The sequence below is a fragment of the Podarcis filfolensis genome, assembly GCF_964270895.1.
Source record: "Podarcis filfolensis genome assembly, chromosome: 8".
Lineage (NCBI taxonomy): Eukaryota > Metazoa > Chordata > Lepidosauria > Squamata > Lacertidae > Podarcis > Podarcis filfolensis.
Window position 1 is genome coordinate 59,401,513 of NC_139611.1, and position 17,685 is coordinate 59,419,197.

Consider the following 17,685-nt stretch of genomic DNA (forward strand, 5'->3'; position numbering starts at 1 on the left):
GTCGTCTCTCCTTTTGCACTCCTAGCAATGGAGAACCCAGTTTCTTTTTTGCCCTCTGCTGGTTAAAAATAGGAATGATGGGCATAGACAACTATCCTAGGGCTGTATTCACATGAACAGGCAAGACAATTTTGCTTTGTGATGTTCACACATTACATGTGGGATAAGCAAGGCTCTTTTTCAGCCAGAACTGGCCAGAACTCAGTTCCAGCACCTCTTAGGTGGGTGCCATTGCTGTTATAAGAGAAGAAGGGAGGTGTTCATGGTGAGTTCTGGCACCTATTTTTCTAGAGAAATAGCACTGGGTATAAATGTGCACAGAGAGCAGCAGACTGTGCTTTTAGCTCCACCTTTGATGTCACATTTGGTTTCCCCCCGCTGCTTGTGAATAAGGGCTCCGCATAATTAGAATACAGTGGTACCTCAGGTTAAGTACTTAATTCATTCCAGAGGTCCGTTCTTAACCTGAAACTGTTCTTAACCTGAGATACCACTTTAGCTAATGAGGTACTGCTGCTGCCGCACCGCTGGAGCACGATTTCTGTTCTCACCCTGAAGCAAAGTTCTTAACCCGAGGTACTTTTTCTGGGTTAGTGGAGTCTGTAACCTGAAGCATATGTAACCCGAGGTACCACTGTACCAGCACAACCAGATGTCCTGATGTGAAGAGCCCCCACTCATTAGCAGTTGCTCATACATTGAACTTCCTCCTTGCAGAACTGTGGTGGATGGGGCAGTGTTTAATGCATGGCCCTCAACATAAGCACAGGACAAGACCATGCAGTTCTGTGGATACAGCACTGAATTGTCCTCTTTGGTGCTTTCTGAGGAGGATCATAGCTCAGTTGTAGAGCATCTGCTTCACATGCAAAAGGTCCCAGGTTCAGTTCCTATTGTCTGCAGGTAGGACAATGGGAAACCCTGGACAGCCTCTTCCACTCAGTGTAAAACAGTGGTGAGGATCCTATGGCCCACAAGTCCCATCATCCCTGATCAGTGGCCATGCTGGCTAGGAGGTGGATGGGAGTCGAGTAATCTCTGGAGAGCAACATCTTCCCCATCAGTGCTGTAAGCAATTCCTGAACTCAAGGAACCAAGGAACTAAGTCAGCACCCGCCAGATTACTAGGTTCCTAAGCTGTCCAGCCTGTTCAAAAGCATCCTGGCAAGGGAATGAATCCTGATGAGGGGCCACTTTTGGTAAACCCTTTGCACTGATGGTGGAAAAATGTTTTCATCTGGTGAACCCTGCTTCCATTTTACATTGTTTTGTTTCAATATTGTTGTTTTATTATAGGATTCTGATGTGTCCGGATTTTTGAACCCCCCTTTAGCAGTGTTGGCTGGTATTCATTGGGACTGGTAGGGCAGAAGGAGGGCGGGCGGGCGGGGGGCAACCGTAGGTGGAGCCAGAGCCAATGACAGGGAAAGCCAGCTAATTCTGGTTTTGTTCCCATCCTCCTACCTGCTGAGTTCTAAACAGGCAAAACTGAGATGGAGGAAGAGGAAGCTGACTGCCAGTGCCACCCCCTGGGCTGGTTTTGAGTAAGAGGCATGCAGGGTAGGAGCAGGCTGAGGTTGGTGGGACAGTGCCCCATTTGCCTTTAGAGACCACCCTCCCCTGCCCTTTAACCTGTATCCAATCCATGGTGTCACAGTATTCCAAATGTGGATATGCTACAGAAATGTCAAGGTGGCATAAAGCAAGTTGCAGAGATGATACATGACCGGCACAGGACTGTGAATATGTTCCCATGCTGACTTCTCTGACTTCTTCTAGGTGATGTCCACATTGGAATGATTGACAGGAATGGACAGCTGGAGGTAGAAGTAATAGAGGCCCGGGGACTCAGTCCAAAGCTAGGATCCAAGTCCATTCCCGGTGAGTAGCCACATCAGAGAAGGCCGTATGGATAGAAAATATCACGTATGACAACCGGCATGGAGCAATTGGATGTGGTTTGGGAAAACAGATTAGTGGACTAAATTTGGTCCATGCACCAGAGGTATCCCATGGAGGAGTTAATTGAGTTGTTTCTAGTTGTTTACTTTTTTCAGAGTGCTAAACCTAGTCATTATACATCCTCCTGCCTCCTTTAGAAGTAGAAAGAATATGTAAAATGGGGTTCATGTTTGTAGAGAGGCAACTGGGAATTTGAGGGAAAAGTACAGGGAAGACTGGGTCTTTTCCAGTAACTCCTTCCTCACTTAGTTTTTCCTTCCAAGAGTTTTACCATCATTAGTCTCACTAAGACACCCAATTCTCTCTAACATATATTTTTTAACTCTGAACACACAGATTATTATTATAAATTGACTTAGTAAGAGTGCTAATAAATGCTTAACATTTAATTAATTCATGAGATGTTTTCATAAAGTGCTATTTGATTATACCTTTGTTGCCTAAATATCTGGCAGTTCCTTTTTAATCCTGCCCCAGCTTCTACCTTTTTCTTTACTAGAAGGCAACATTTTATCTGAGTTTCCCTGCCACAGGATAATTTTGTTTAACCATAAGGGCAAATGAAAGTGCCTTAATGTAAGAATAAAGTCTCCCCTCAAGCCCTATCCCTCAGAGACCTCAAAAGTGTTTCATCTGCTAGACTGCCTCAAAAACCAGCCCCGAGACATAGCTGCCGTTATAACAGGCCATTCATGTTTTCCTCTCTCTGCCAATGCAGCCACCTACATCAAGGTTTATCTGCTAGAAAATGGCGCCTGCTTGGCCAAGAAGAAAACAAAGACTGCCAAAAAGACCTGTGACCCGCTCTACCAGCAGGCCCTACTCTTCGACGAGGGCCCTCAGGGAAAAGTGCTACAGGTGATTGCTTTCCTCCTCTTTAAAGGGTAAGAGGATCACTACCACAGCTCATCTTCCCTCGGACAGAATATGTCCTGGTGGTACATGAGGGAAAGAATATTCTACAAGCTTTTATAGAAGGGCAACCCATTGGGGCAAAGTGAAAGTTTCTGCTGAGGTAAAATGCCCTGGTTATGGGGAGGGGCTCGGTAGGCCTATGTGGGCAGCAATAAAAAAGCCAGGGTGGTGTAGTGGGTAGAATATTGTACTAGGACCTGGGAGACCAGGGTTCAAATCCCCACTCAGCCATGAAGCTCACTGGGGCCAGACCTTGGGATAGTCACTGCTTCACAGGGGGGTTGTGGGGATTAAATGAGGAGTGGGGAGAAGTGTGTACACTAAAACCGCAAGACAAAGGATTTGCTTCGGCAAAACCCCAGTTTTAGACAAGAGTGAAAATACAAAGGGCATGTTCAGGCATTCACAAATGCTGAAAGTGAATGAGCATTTCCTCAGTCCCTTATCTTTCCCAGAAGTCTGCTTTCTCAGGGTCCCCCAATGCAAGTGGATGCTCCTTACAGATCTTCCCCACACAACAGGGGAACTGGCAGCCACTGTTCAGGGTTTCAGGGAAGGAACATTTTCAGCTCTACCTGGAGAAGTTGGGGATTGAGCCTGGAACCTTCTTGGTTGCAAGGTAGATGCTCTGCCATTGAACTATGGTCCTTCTTGCATAAAGCAGCCCTTTGGTTGACTCTGTAGGGAGGGATTAAAAGGGATATAGTTTATGAATGTCAGCAAGTTAAAGGCAATGGAGCTCAGGATTGCTGACTGTATACAAATTACTTTTATTTATTTGTTTGTTTGTTTGTTTGTTTGTTTATATTATTATTATGAGCCATGCATATACTATTCTATTTCCTGCTTTCCTGTGTGTATAAATGTCCAGAATCCAGTTCAGATACAAAGAAATTAGAGGTGTCATTTGAGATTTCGTATGGGGCCAAGGAGCTGATGTTAAAAGCCTGCTCTTCAATATATTCAAAATAGATTGTAGACAGAAAAGGAAAGGAGAGTAGCATTAAGGGCTCATTCATACCTTTTGCCCCTGTGCTTTCTAGGCACAGGTGGCACAGGCTGTGCTTTAAAGTGCTGTATCCTCCTCTTTAAAGCTGGATAAGAACAAACAGAAATTTGTTTTTTTGTGGATTGCTGTTTGCTCTGATTCAGCAGTAAAGAGTGGGCTTTCATGGGGAAAGTGCCAGGGCAAAGACAAACCCAACAACACCAACGGTTGGACATGGTGCTTTAAAGTATACACTTGTGCCTGGAAATGCGGCATAAAAGGAAGTCTAGATAAGCCCAAAGACTATATGTTTGTGGTTACATTTTTATACTTCATAGTTGGCATAGGAATGTTAACCACAAAGGTCAAACAGTTGCACATATATTCCCCATTTTGGAACACAGGGATTTAATTGTTTATTTATGTATAGAATTTACAAGTTTACCTTTTGATGGGAACATCCTCAAGGCTGGCTAGCAGCTTACAAAAATCAGTACACAAAAAAATAGAAGATATAGTTGTTACGCATGTCTAATATACTCTCTGTGCATGTTTGCTCATAAATAGGGATTTTTCTCATTTTACCAAATTCAGTAGTTGTAGTAATAATAATAATAATAATAATAATAATAATAATAATAATAATAATAATATGCTGCCCATCTGACTGGGTTGCCCCAGCCACTCTGGGTGGCTCCCAGCAGAATATTAAAAACCCATGTCTGCAGGAGTGTGTAATTCATACATTTTTGTGTGCCATTTTCACTAATAAGTGCATTTTATGCATGCTTCCCTTAATATGCACATTTTTTTGTCACAAAATCTGGAGAAGTGCTAATTTCAAAGGATAGTTATGTTTTGATTTGCATATTATTTCAGGAACTGCAGATTAGGTAGTAACCTAACCAAATATCTCCCTACTCAGTTCCACTGAACTCATTGGGACTTACTCCCAGGTAAGTCAATATAGGATTGCACAGCTTAAACTACTTTTGCTGCAATCCCTCTTCATGCTTGCCTAGGAATAAATCCCATTGAATGGTATGACTCACTTCAGAGTGAAGATGGATAGGACTGTCCTGTGGATTATTTTGTCACTCAGCGGCTGTATTGCACCTCACAGTAAACCGGGGTGAATGGTTTATCACTATGTACAGATCACTCCCACTTTGCTCCCCTAGTGAGAAGGAGCAAAAAACCCACAGTCCTTGGCTTAGTATTACATCTGAACCAGGGTTCAAGCAAGCCATGATCTGAAGCTAATGTTTGTTCTTGGCTTACCAATCATGGGTTGTTTGGAGCGAAACAAACCACAATCCCTGGTTGAAATGCAATGCTTTTGGGGAAGATCTTCATGTTCTCTGTGAAACACTAATCATGGTTTAGGATGGTGTGCGAATGCACCCAATGTGTAGAACTAGGGAGTTGGCTAGAAACACAGGGGCTCCTAAGGATTAATCATGTGGTCTGAAAAAGCAGAAGGCGGACAGATTCCTTCCCAACTTCTCTAAGTGGCATATCTGGTAGGCCTCCCCCTTACTTTTTACTCCCCATGGTGAAGTTCTGCTGGCAGTTCAACTCCTCCTTCTCCTTCATTTTAGGTGATTGTTTGGGGAGATTATGGGCGCATGGACCATAAGTGCTTCATGGGAATGGCCCAGATCGTTCTAGAAGAGCTGGACCTGTCCAGTGTGGTGACCGGTTGGTACAAGCTCTTTCCCACCTCCTCGCTGGCGGACTCCACCATCGGACCCCTTACGCGACGTCTCTCCCAGTCCTCTCTAGAGAGTTCAATAAGTCCTTCTTGCCCTTAAGGATGGACTGGGAGGAAAGAAGGAAAGCAAAGGAGGAGACACCCTGCTCTGCCACAAATTTGGTAGCATGGTTTGTAAATATCCCATGTCTTTCCCTCCCATCACCCTTCCTTCTACTTCTTCACAGAGGGAAGATTGCTACCAACGATTTTAGGCATTCCCTCACTCACCCTGCAGGTATGCGATTATAGGAAGAGATAATTCCAGAGTGTGGTGGGGGAGGAATTAAAAGGAGATGGGGGTGGGAGGAAAAGAACATGTGATAAAAGGCAAGTCATGCGACTGGCTCCCCATTTTCAAGACTGTTGCATCACTTTCAAACAAATTGCCTTTGAAAAGGAGTCACCCATTTCTCACATCTCTAATGCATTTTGGGGGACACATCTCGAACCTGACTCAGTTAATCCCATTGCAAGTAGCATGTTAATTGAATATGTTTCTTTCCTGCTCCATATTGTTTCATTTCCATATCTCTGAAGGAGAAAGTAGAGCTTTTCTCATTTTTGTTTAGAAAAAAAGAAAAAAGAAAGACTGACTGAAATCAAGCACTATTCAGCTTTTTAAAAAGGAATGTAGCATCTTCAGACATTATGTAGCCTGCCATGTGCTTACAAATCTCTCTGCAATATATGGGTAGACAGTTTTCCTCCTGAATTTCTGGGTGCAAGCCTTGGAAATGTTGAGCAAGCAATCAGAGTTTTGTTTGTCTTGCATATAAAGGGTGGGAAGACACATGATTCTGCCAAAGTTGTGAAGTGGGGGGGGGGGAGCTATAAATGGTGCATTTGACATGACTGTTAAGTTTAAAGCATATTAAGGTTCCTGTTTTGCTTTCTCATCTTACGAACAATTTAATTTGTTTCTCCTACTCCAACCAAGGCATTAGCCTTTGGGCATAATCCAATCTCTCATCCAAGCCCCACTGGAATTGTGGGGCCTGTGCAAGAGCCCAATAGCACTGCATTGCTTCAGCTGAGAGATGCACACAAGATATTGCCAGAGATTGGCATCCTTTGCAGTTTCATCTTTGCATGATCTTTGCCTTTGCATCTGGGTCCAGTTGGCAACCCAAGAGGCAGGATGTCCAACCACTGGCATTCAAATAGAAGGTGAAACTTTCACTGGACAAGGGAGAATATGCCTCTTTGAAACCCTATTGGTGGGCATATCTGAATAGCACATTGTGGTTTTCTCATAAGGGTGAATGTGGTTCTGTCAATCTACTGTTTTGAATTTAAAACGTTCTGGCTGCAATCATAAATGCACTTACTAGGGAGTAAGTCCCCACTGAATTCCCAGTGGGGTTTTACACCTGTGTAAACCTGCATAGGACTAGGTTATTAGTAGTGTATTCATGTATTCTTACGTAGCAATCTGGCACCCAAAGCAAGGGCCAGTTCCTGTAGCAAAACTGAGAATTACAGCTTTTAATGAAGGTGCCTACTAAAATTTGATGAAAATACTCAGGGGAGATACTACTGGAAATCATTATTTCTTCTTCATTATTCCTATGTTTTTTAAGTTTCACACTGACCGTAGTGTAGGAGATCTAAAACAGAAGGACCCCTTGTCACTGCAGAAGCAAAAAAGAAGTTTTGGGACAATTTCTGCTTGCCAGGTAGCTTTGGATGTTTCATATTCAATCCAACAGTGCTCAAATTGAGATTTTTAAAGAAATTATTATTAGTGGTAAGGAGCACATTTCACAAAGAAATTTCATAATCCTATATATAATGTACAAGATAAGATATGGGTTCTTCTGTTGCTCTAGCCAAGCATGAAACAACCAAGTTCTTAAGAAGAGTTAGATTCAGAGAGATAAGAAAGCAGCAAAGAATCATTTCCACCATTGAAATGAAGTGGATGGCAAACTTTTGCTGATGATGATCTGAAGGGATCCTGTCTCTGCCCTCACAAGGCACAAAGATCTGCACAGTAACCCTCTTTCAGCAACTTTAAACCTTTCTGATCTTTTGGATTTGTAAATTATGTGCTTTCATGTTTAAGGCATCAGATGTACAATTTCAGCAAACCTGCAGCCTTCAGAGAGTTGATGAAATTCCATTGGTCTGGGTGTTCTCCTTGGCCATTTCATGCCTTGGTTCCAGTATTTTGTCCATTGTGGCTCCCCTCGCCACTCCACCCCACCCCCAGAAAAAGCAATATGTTGGTTTGCACCCAAGGTGCTCATTCTCTGGTTAATGTTAGAAAGTCTTCAGCGGGGGTGGGGGGGGGTGGGGAACTGATGCTCACTGGTGTGTTAGTCAAGTCATCTGTATTGATTGCTTTTTGCTGTCCTCCTGCTATACCTGCAGGTGTGGGCATTGCAGAAGATATAGCAAAGCATGAACTACTTTAAGTTATTTGTCCATCAGCATTTATGACAACCAATGCATTCAACTTTGCTCTTGCAGAAAAGTGAACAGATCTGTTTGGAGGTGGAAAAAACAACTAAATCACCACTTAGGTCATGACATGAAAGTTATTCAATTGGCTGTCCAAGCCACCTACTTTCTTGTGCCAATAGTAGAACTGTGCAACCAAATAGACCTATTTCTTGAAACCAAAAGAGGGCCATAACAAGATTTGCTGCCAAAGGCATCACTGAGCCCACTGTTTGTTTGGGAGCGAAGTAGGAAAGACCATTGAGATAGTGGACCAGTTGACTTGCTCTGCAAGTTACACCAGCTGGAAGAATATTCATAAAGCACCTAATGCCTCTGGGCCAGAATAGGGAGGAACTCTCTATGGCTTAAGTTTTCATAATGGCACTCATGCTCTGGAAAAACAATAATAAGAGAGCATCACTTCTAAACACATCTCACCAGATATTTCTTCAGATGAAACTGGAACATTGTTGCCAGGCTGAAAGCACCTGACAGCAGACAGAAAGCGGGTCAATGATTCTCCATTCCTCTTGCATCCACATGGTGAAGTCATGACAAATCAGTTTCCAAGATGGACGCAGTATTCTTGAGCCAGTGCTGATAGGCATGAAAAACCTGACCTGCTTCACATTGCAGTCAACCACACGTTAGCGCAACCATTGGACTGCTATGCTGTACATTAACTCAACCCACAATTAGTGCACCAAACATCAAGGTTGGTCTCTACGGGAGATGTTTCAAGAAGGGTATGAAGACAAGTCACAGGTGCAAACTGGGGCATAGAACCACTCAGTCCACATGTCAGCATATGGGCTTAGGCTTTATCAGTTGGCCCATAACAAACTGTGGTGGTGGGATATCTACTTTGCTTTTCTTACCATGAAGAACCCCAACCCACATTTGTTCAGCAATGTGTGAATTAAGATTAGCTCTATATTTTATTGTCTGCTTCCAAACATAAGTGCACTGGCCGGCATCCAAAGAAAAAAGCATTAGTTTCATGCATGCATTCAAAGACCTTACAAAAACACACACAACACATTTAAAACTTTTTTCTAATGGCTCATCTTTGTAGGCAAGGGGTTGCATCCATGGACAGAAGATATAAAGGTTCAAATGGTATTTGAAAAAAAACATTCCAGATTCTCTTGCACTAAACAATTTTCTAGGGGACACACAACCCATTCTGGTGGCAGTAATACTGTAGGAAAGAAAGCTGATGCAAACTAAGGGCGATGGGTTCATAGGAGCTCCTTTCCTCGGAAACCAAGCTACCAAGAAGCAGCTACTCTGCATTCCCAATCTTATTCCACTAATAAATGGGACTTTGAGCAGTTTCCCCAGCACATCCTGAAGGACAGTTGGGTTGTAGGGTGAAAGTATAGCTGATGAATGAATAATTTGGTATTTATTTGCCCCATATATTAATCCAGGTTACAGGAAATGCATGAAGGTGGAATTAAAATTGGGATCTATGGTTAAAACAAAGCTGGAGGGGGAGCGACTCATTTGAAATATTTCCTCTGGGAGTAGAAATGGTGAACAGCAACAGTCTTGGCCTTGTGCTGTTAATTAATAGTGCAAGACTAGCTGCTCCAGTTAACTGCTAGTTATTGGTTGTATACCTCATTATTTTAATTACTAATATGTTGTGACTTGTTTCAAGTGTTTGTCTGTCTGATAAAGGAAACTGTGGGTGTTGAGAAACAGCTGTGAGAAGCCTCCATTAGCACATCTCTTCCCCCGTTTGCTTTGCCCGTGAGTAGATACAGATTCAGAGTTTGTCTACTAGTGTGCGATTATTTATTGCCATCATGTATATTTCACTTTTTTAAAAAGTTTACAAAAAAGGAGTCCGCAGAACCACAATAAAATCACAATTGAAATAGTATCAGATAATTATGAGCACTTCAGCACAAGCTGTATAAAAGGCAGCCACTCGGGTAGCCATTCCCAAGCTAGTGCCCTCCAGATGGTTTGGGCGCAGTCAGCACACATGTGCAATAACAATGGTTATTAGAGTTCTTATTGAAGTTGCTGTTGAAAAGTAGGTTTTGTAGAAGCCATTTGTCCGTTCCACAACTTCAAAAAAAAGTAGTAGTAGTTTTTGGCTTAAAAAAGCAGCCTCAGAACTGTTGAGGAGTGTTGGCAAAGGGGTGATGTGTGTGTTAATTGAGGTTGTTTTTAAGTCACTGGTCTCTGTCCACATTTAGGGGGTGGGTGGGTGGGTGGGAGGGAGGGGAAGAGAGAAAGATGTTTGTCAATTAGACATTCCAAGCACTTGCTGGAATGGAGGACTGTATTTCCGATATTCATAGCAAGGACCTCGAAGCAATGCTTTCCTGATGCCAGAGATGACAGCTTGTTCTCACTGGGCTTGGGTGCAATGGTCTCCCCCAAGACTGTGCACCTGGCTTTGGCCTAGTAGCGAACAGTTCTGGACTGTTAGCACTTTTGATGTTGGTGGCCTTGTTGGGGTTTTTTTCCTTCTTTTTTTAAAAAAGGGCTTATTACCGTACCGTATTTGTTAACTGGATGAAAATCCTTCACCTCCCCATCAGTTTGGTCTTCCCATCCCTTTTAAACAAAGCAACTAGCAAAATAGCACAGGTGATACCCACTGAATTCCCAGAGTGTGACAATGGAAACTGGAGGCGATTCTACCTCTAAATCCTGTTTGGCCTGGAGCTGTTCTGGAACTAGAATCGTGGTAAGGCCTGAGATCTATTCATAAGACCATTTAAAAAATACCCCCAAAATGACATTTAAATAAAAAGAGACACTGATAAATGCAAACCTGATTTAGAAACTCTTTATATTGCCGTTGCTTTAAAATGAGACCTAATGCTTCCCTGAAGGAAAGAGTCCTTGTGAATATGATTCCTTCAGAATCGCTGCCCATGGCAGATGTGGTGCAGGAATTCATATATTTGCAGTTTTATGTCACTTTTCATTATAAAAAAATTCAAAACAGTATACAAGTAATTAAACTGCATACAAAACACACACACACACACTGTAAAAACCACATTAGCAGCAGAGCTGAGCAGCATCTTAGCTAGGGGTCAGCAACCCGTGGGCTGGTCCACCGTCCCTCAGACCATGTGGTGGGCCGGACTATATGTTGAAAAAAAATATGAACGAATTCCTATGCCCCACAAATAACCCAAAGATGCATTTTAAATAAAAGCACACATTCTACTCATGTAAAAACACACAGATTCCTGGAGCGTCCACGGGCCAGAATGAGAAGGTGATTGGGCCTCCTCCGGCCCCCGGGCCTTAGGTTGCCTACTCCTGATCTTAGCAGATGCCACTTCTAAATGCATAATAGAAAAATATGTTAATCTGCTTCAAAAAGGATGACAGAGAGGGAGTCAAATAGGCTAAAAGTTCTGGGGCTAAAACAGAAAAAAGCTCTGCTTCATGGAGGCCAACTTGATTTCTATATATTATACTTTCAGCAGTAGACCTTAAATTGGTGGTGTTCGTATGGAAACAGATTCCCCATGGGAGAATCTGGACCTAAACCATTTATGGTTCTTTAGGTCAAAAACAGAACCCTGAACTGAGCTCATTAACCAGGGGTGGCTGACTGACATTTGGTCCTCAACATGTGGGACTACAGCTGACTACCGGGCATATTGGCTGGGGCTGAGGGAAGTTGGAGCCCCAACATCTGGAATGGCACAGGTTAGCCCTGCCATGTTAACAACCAATGCAGATTCTCCAAGGAGGTGTAATGCGACTGCAGCACGTTGCGTCTCCCAATAGTCAGGCAGCAGCATTCTGCTCTAGCTTAAGTTTTCTGACTTGCTTCAAGGGAAGCCTCAGTAACTGGAAAGCAGGCACATCCGTCACCTCACCCACGTTTCCTTCTGTCAACAAAGTAGCATGGGCCATGGGACATTACCATGGAGACAAGGAGATGAGGAACAAAAGATTGACTTAGAAGCCTGACATGACTGAGGAATGCAGAAAGGGTATGCGTGTGACATGATCACAGCAAAGAATGTTTAATTAAGCAGGGGTGACACGAGCAATCACTAGGAGTTAGAATACAGCAGGGAAGCAGGGATCAGTCTATTTCTGGCCTGTGTCAGTTTCACATAACCATTCCCCCCTCTTTTGGTTTTAATCTGCAACAAAAATTAATATTTAAATAAGTATTTCATCTAGATATATTTTATCCCAAAATATGAATTTTGGTACATGTTTTGAGCTGATAACTGTATAATAAAATTTGGACCAGGGCGAAAGCCAAAGGATGATTATTTTCCAATCAGTGTATTTGTCTGGGAGGTGCAAATCTTTTGCTTAAAGATATGGACCAAATATAGTTCTCCTTCAAGGAATAGCTATGGTAGTCCTCACCATACAGCATAAAAAAAGGTTTCAAAATCAGGTTTTTAAAATTGTGGTTTTGGGGTGTGTGTTTTTTAAAGCACGTAGAAAGTCAATATTCTTTAAGTTGAGGTGGAGAACACTTTTGCCCTCCAGATGTGGCTGAGCTACAGCTGCCATAATCCTTGGCCATTATTCATGCTTGTTGATGCTGATGCAACATCTGGAGGGCCAAAGTTTCCCCATCCTTGCTCTAAGTCAACCAATACAACTGCCAACCTGCCTTCAAATCTCTCCTATTTGGCTATATTTTTTTAAAAAAAATGTATAATGGCCTTTGCTTTAAATGATAGACTTACCACAAAGTTTGAATACAAGGGAAAACCCCACACTTGGAGATTAGAGTTCAAAATCTCCTGGTCACACTGAGCACAAGAAGGGATGAGCTTGTGATGGGCAGTGGAAAATTTGATTATTTATGAACCAAGAAACATAACACACACTTACACACAAATGGCAATTTTATACCTGCGCTCTGTAATGTTTTCTATGTGATGTGGTCTTTCCTAAATGTAGAACTCTTGTATTTTTCTGTGGGTTTATATGCAGCAGGACTGACAGCTTTGAGGGTGCACGCTCAATTTTGTATAAACATTCTTGACAAGTTTTTTCTCCTCTTTCCAAAGGAGACAAGATGGATTAAAAAAAAAAGTTAATGTCTCTCCATTTGGCTTGTTAAATGCATGTACAGTATTTGGGCAGCAAGTAAAGACAATTAAAGCCAGTTTTGAAAACTGTTTTGACTGCAAACTGTGTTTGGAAAAGTTGCGCCAATAGTATTTCCAGTTCTTGACTACACGTTTCATGCATCCAGTACATGCACCCACGCAAATAAGCGCCAAAGGTAGGTGTTTGCATAAATTCACACTTGGTTTTAATAGGAGTCTACCATAATTCTTGCAGATAAATGTATGTGGCCGTGTGTACGCCACACTAAAGATGGAAGTGATTCATTCAACTTCTCCACAATATTATCCCACCTTCATTAATCCTTTCACACTATTGTCATCAAATGGTTCAATGATCTTCCTTAATGTTTCTTGCATCTGAAGCATCTGCTTTAACACACGTTTTTAGCTTTGAAATCGTTTCCCCCCTTGCTGTGTTGTCAACCTGCATACATTTGTTTTTCTGGAATTTGTGCTCTTTTATCATCTCCATTTAGGCAAGACTTCCACTTCTTTAAGGAAGCCTTCTTGCATTTGATTATTTATCCATCTAAAAAAATTATAATCTGCTTAATGAAAGTACACCTGAGCAGCACAAACAAGACAATATAAAATAATCACAAGGCAGGTATCTAAAATAGTATAAACAAGGGTGCATGCTTAATGTTAATGGGCAGGAAGTTCAGAGTAATAGATGCTGCCATGATGAAAGAGAGACTCCTAATAGACACAGAATCAATACTGTGTCATTTGTAAAATGTTTAACAGATTTACACTGAGGAATTTTACTTCCCTCCTTTTAAACTAGTCTCATGTTGAAGAAGTTTCTGTTTTGAAATTAGATGTGGCCACGGTGGACTTTCTGGATAATTGTCCACTTACACCTGTTCCTGGGAGGTTTTTCAATGCTTGCCTCACACACCAGATTTCAGGTCCCTCAAAGCTTCTTTTAACTGCACAACTTTTCTTGTGACTCTTTAGTCTTTAGTTTCTGTATGCTCATTGCCAAAGTTCACCCCTCCCTAGTTTGAGGATCTGAAACACTTAACACCATCCCTAAAGGGTGAGTTTTCCCAAACCAGATTCTTCCAAGCAGACAGCTCCCTCCCTAAGTGGTCACTTAAAAACCCATAACATCTTCAAGTGAGTGAAGCCTGTCTCCTTCAACAAGTCCAACATGTCCCAAAATGTTCTCAGTGCTTACCAGATCTAAGTCCTTCCTCCCAGCACCAGCCTCATTGTTAATTTGCTTGTCAGACCCTGTCCAGGCAGTGATAATGAAAGCAATGCCTTTGAGGTCCTGGGCTTAACATCCTAAAATTTGGCTGCCAGGACCTTGCAACTATATTTATGGGATTACAACACTCTGGTCAGCCACCTTGGACTAAAGATAACAGATTTGTTTTCGTAAGAGCCAGAAGCTCACAGCACCAAGGACACATGCATGGGTTCTACCTAGCAGGCAAAAAAAAAGCATACACAGGATGCACCATGCAAGCAAAACAAAGACAAAAACAAAAAACAAAAAAACCCAAAACCCAAAAACCAATGCATAGTTCTTACAGTTGTTGATTAGCAGAGACAACTGAAATTCACTCAGCATAAGTGCTGAATGCATTTGGGTACATGTGTAGAAGTATTAAAATAATTTTAACACAATGAGTTAAGATAGAGAGAAACAAGGCTTCACTGCAATATTTTTATTAAGGAATTTACATATACACAAGGTAAAGTAGACAGAAGATGCCTAGCTTTCATTTATGCTTTCTTTCAAAACCACAGATTGGATATTCTTCCTCTGTGTAGTTGCTGAGGCGAGTCGGACCACCCCAGTCCCATAGTTTGTATTCCACCACTAAAACTTTCAGGCTGGCAAGTGTGTGTGTTACACAGGAAAACAAAAAAGTGCAAAAAAAAGTGCAAGGAGAAAACTTGCCAGAGTCTTGGCCCTTTGATCAATTAGGTCATTAAAATGTAAAAGAAAGGAAATATTGGTGGGCAGGTGGGGAGAGGAGAGGTTGTTTAAATAGGTCGCCACCACTGGTGGTTAGAAAGAAGAAGCAGTTTCACCCCAATTTCACGCCAATTTCACCCCACCTTGTTCACAGTTCCAGAAAAAAAGATTTGTGCTCAGGGGCCTCATGGGAATTCTACCAGTTCCAGGGTAATAAATTTCAAGCTCATGAAAGGTGGAACTAGTTCTGGAAAACTCCATAGTGTGTGTGTGGAAATGGAATGTTCAGTAGAAAAAAGGCAAAAGGATGAAGGCAAGATAACTTTTTTTTTTTTGGTATGGGGGAGGGGGGAGAAGAGATCGTAAACCTCAGAGAAGGGGCTTGATTTCTGAAATACAGGCCACCTCCCACCTTATGTGCACGCTCACATAGTTTTAAGAGCCAAGATAGTGAAATATCCAGTTCCATCATCAGTTCCATGGATGTGGAGTTGGAAAGCAGCAGAGAAGGTTTCCCTTATTACAGGGAAGGTCCAGCCAAGATCACCAGAATGGAAAGCAAAACCTTAAAATAACCTCAGGGAGCAACTTTTAATAATGCAGAAAACAAACAAACAAACAAAAACCCCTCAAACAAGAAAACAGAAGCAAAGGAAGAAACAAAAGGTCCAAAATCCTGGTGTATTATTTCCACACCTGGGAACTGAGGGTTTGATTGGTTCCTTGGGCCCCTCCTCTGCCCATAGACTGTCCATATCCCACCATTCCATTTGTGCCATAGAAGTTCATCCCAGCCATCTGCTGCGTCATCTGAATGAGAGAGAAGGCAAGAAATTGGTCAGAAGGCCCATTCTATAATACCAGGAATGAGGAACCTGTGAGCCTCAAGATGCTATTTGACTACAGCTCCCATCAGCAGTGGCCAGCGTGGCCAATAACCAGGATGATGGGAGTTGGAGCCCAGCAACTTCTAAAGTAGCCTTCGTCAACCTGGTACCTTCCAAATGTTTTGGCTGAGAACTCCCATCACCCCTGGCGCTTAAGCCATGTTGGCTGGGGCTAATGGGAGTTTCAGTCCAAATCATCTGGAGAGTACCAGGTTGGAGAAGGCCAGTCAGGAGCACTGCAGAGGATACTCATCCCTGTCCTACACACACCTTTTAAATTTCTTGCTCTGTAAACAGATTTCAGCTGGCTATGACACCTTTGCTGCTCTCATTTTTCTGGACTTGCTAGCATCTAGGTCCAATAACCAGTTGCTAGTGACCATGGTGGTTCTCAGAACGGACTTAATGAGCTTCCACAATTTCTTATCCTTTACAGGGAGATCATGATTGTTATGAAAAATATCCATTTTCAGAATATGTTGGCAACTAACTCCATGGGCTTACTGATTGGAGTTCTGATGGATTGAACGCCACAGGAGCCTGATGTTCTGTCTCTGGATCCAACCCATCCAAGAAGGCGGCTGCCTCTTTGCTTAAGAGAGGCAGAATGCCTTCTTGCAATGCCCAGCCTTGAGCAAAGGCCAGACATCACATGTGCATGGTAGGGCTGAGCCAAATGAAGCTTCATCAGGCTCAGTCCCACCTCCAACACACAGACAGCAATGTTTTGAGGGGACTGTGAAATAGTTCTTAGTGAACCCTGTAGCTATAAAAGGAAGCAACCAATGTATCCTAATGTATTTCATTTGCCCTTCATGACATCAGCACATAAGAGATGTGATGTCATCACACGCAGTACATGATCCCCAATTGGCTGGGATTATGGGGGTGGGGGGAGGCTACCAAAGCAGCAGAAGAGGGAAAACAAGCAGTAGTTTAGTTAAAACCCTGCATTTCCCTCCATATGTTTTAGTTAGGGCTACCAGGTTATTGAAGGATTCAGTCAGCATATTACCCAAACCTCTACAGTGGTACCTTGGGTTACATACGCTTCAGGTTACAGACTCCGCTAACCCAGAAATAGTGCTTCAGGTTAAGAACTTTGCTTCAGGATGAGAACAGAAATCGTGCTCTGGCGGTGCGGCAGCAGCAGGAAGCCCCATAAGCTGAAGTGGTGCTTCAGGTTAAGAACAGTTTCAGGTTAAGAACGGACCTCTGGAACGAATTAAGTATTTAACCCGAGGTACCACTGTATCTCTCAGTCCCGAAAGGCACCTATATGAGAGACCCTATTTTAGTATCTCCTTTCATTCCCTCTTACAAGTAGAACACAAAAGCCAGAAAAGCTCACCCTGTTTAACTCCCAGCCTCCATCAATTACATTTGTTTCAAGCATTTCATTTAAGAAACTTTGAGAACTGTTACACAGAGAGCTACCTATATAATGAGAATACACATAAAGTGAGAGGCAATTTTATTTGTCAACTACTGTACTTTTCTGTGTACGTACTTTTTGGGGGAGGATTGAACAGAATTTTTGGGGGAGTTGTTGAGCTTTTGGAGGGGGGGCAAGAGTTGTTGAGCTTTTTTAAGGGGAAAATGCCAAAAAAACGCTCGCACGGCAGACCAACAATACCGTGCGCGCGCGTCACCAAAGCAACCTATCCTCTGTCCCATTGCTGAAAAAAGCAGCAAATTGACCAGCC

General features: G+C 42.6%; 2 protein-coding genes across 6 annotated transcripts in view; one reads left to right on the forward strand and one right to left on the reverse strand.

Moving 5' to 3' along the window:
- The window catches only part of RIMS3 (regulating synaptic membrane exocytosis 3), a 62,918-nt gene extending 49,711 nt beyond the window's left edge, over positions 1-13,207 (forward strand). For 2 of the 3 annotated variants that reach the window (XM_083625325.1, XM_083625326.1), the window contains exons 5-7: positions 1,780-1,881; positions 2,681-2,820; positions 5,467-13,207. In XM_083625325.1, the coding sequence (XP_083481451.1) occupies positions 1,780-1,881; positions 2,681-2,820; positions 5,467-5,679 (455 nt within the window). In that variant the 3' untranslated portion in view covers positions 5,680-13,207. Of the gene's footprint in view, positions 1-1,779; positions 1,882-2,680; positions 2,847-5,466 lie in introns of all 3 variants that reach the window. The other variant, XM_083625327.1, reaches the window with a different exon arrangement.
- Positions 13,208-14,823: 1,616 nt separating this feature from the next.
- Positions 14,824-17,685, reverse strand: part of SMAP2 (small ArfGAP2) — a 29,261-nt gene continuing 26,399 nt past the window's right edge. For all 3 annotated transcript variants that reach the window (XM_083625298.1, XM_083625300.1, XM_083625299.1), the window contains one exon: positions 14,824-15,902. In XM_083625298.1, the coding sequence (XP_083481424.1) occupies positions 15,777-15,902 (126 nt within the window). In that variant the 3' untranslated portion in view covers positions 14,824-15,776. The remainder of the gene's footprint in view (positions 15,903-17,685) is intronic.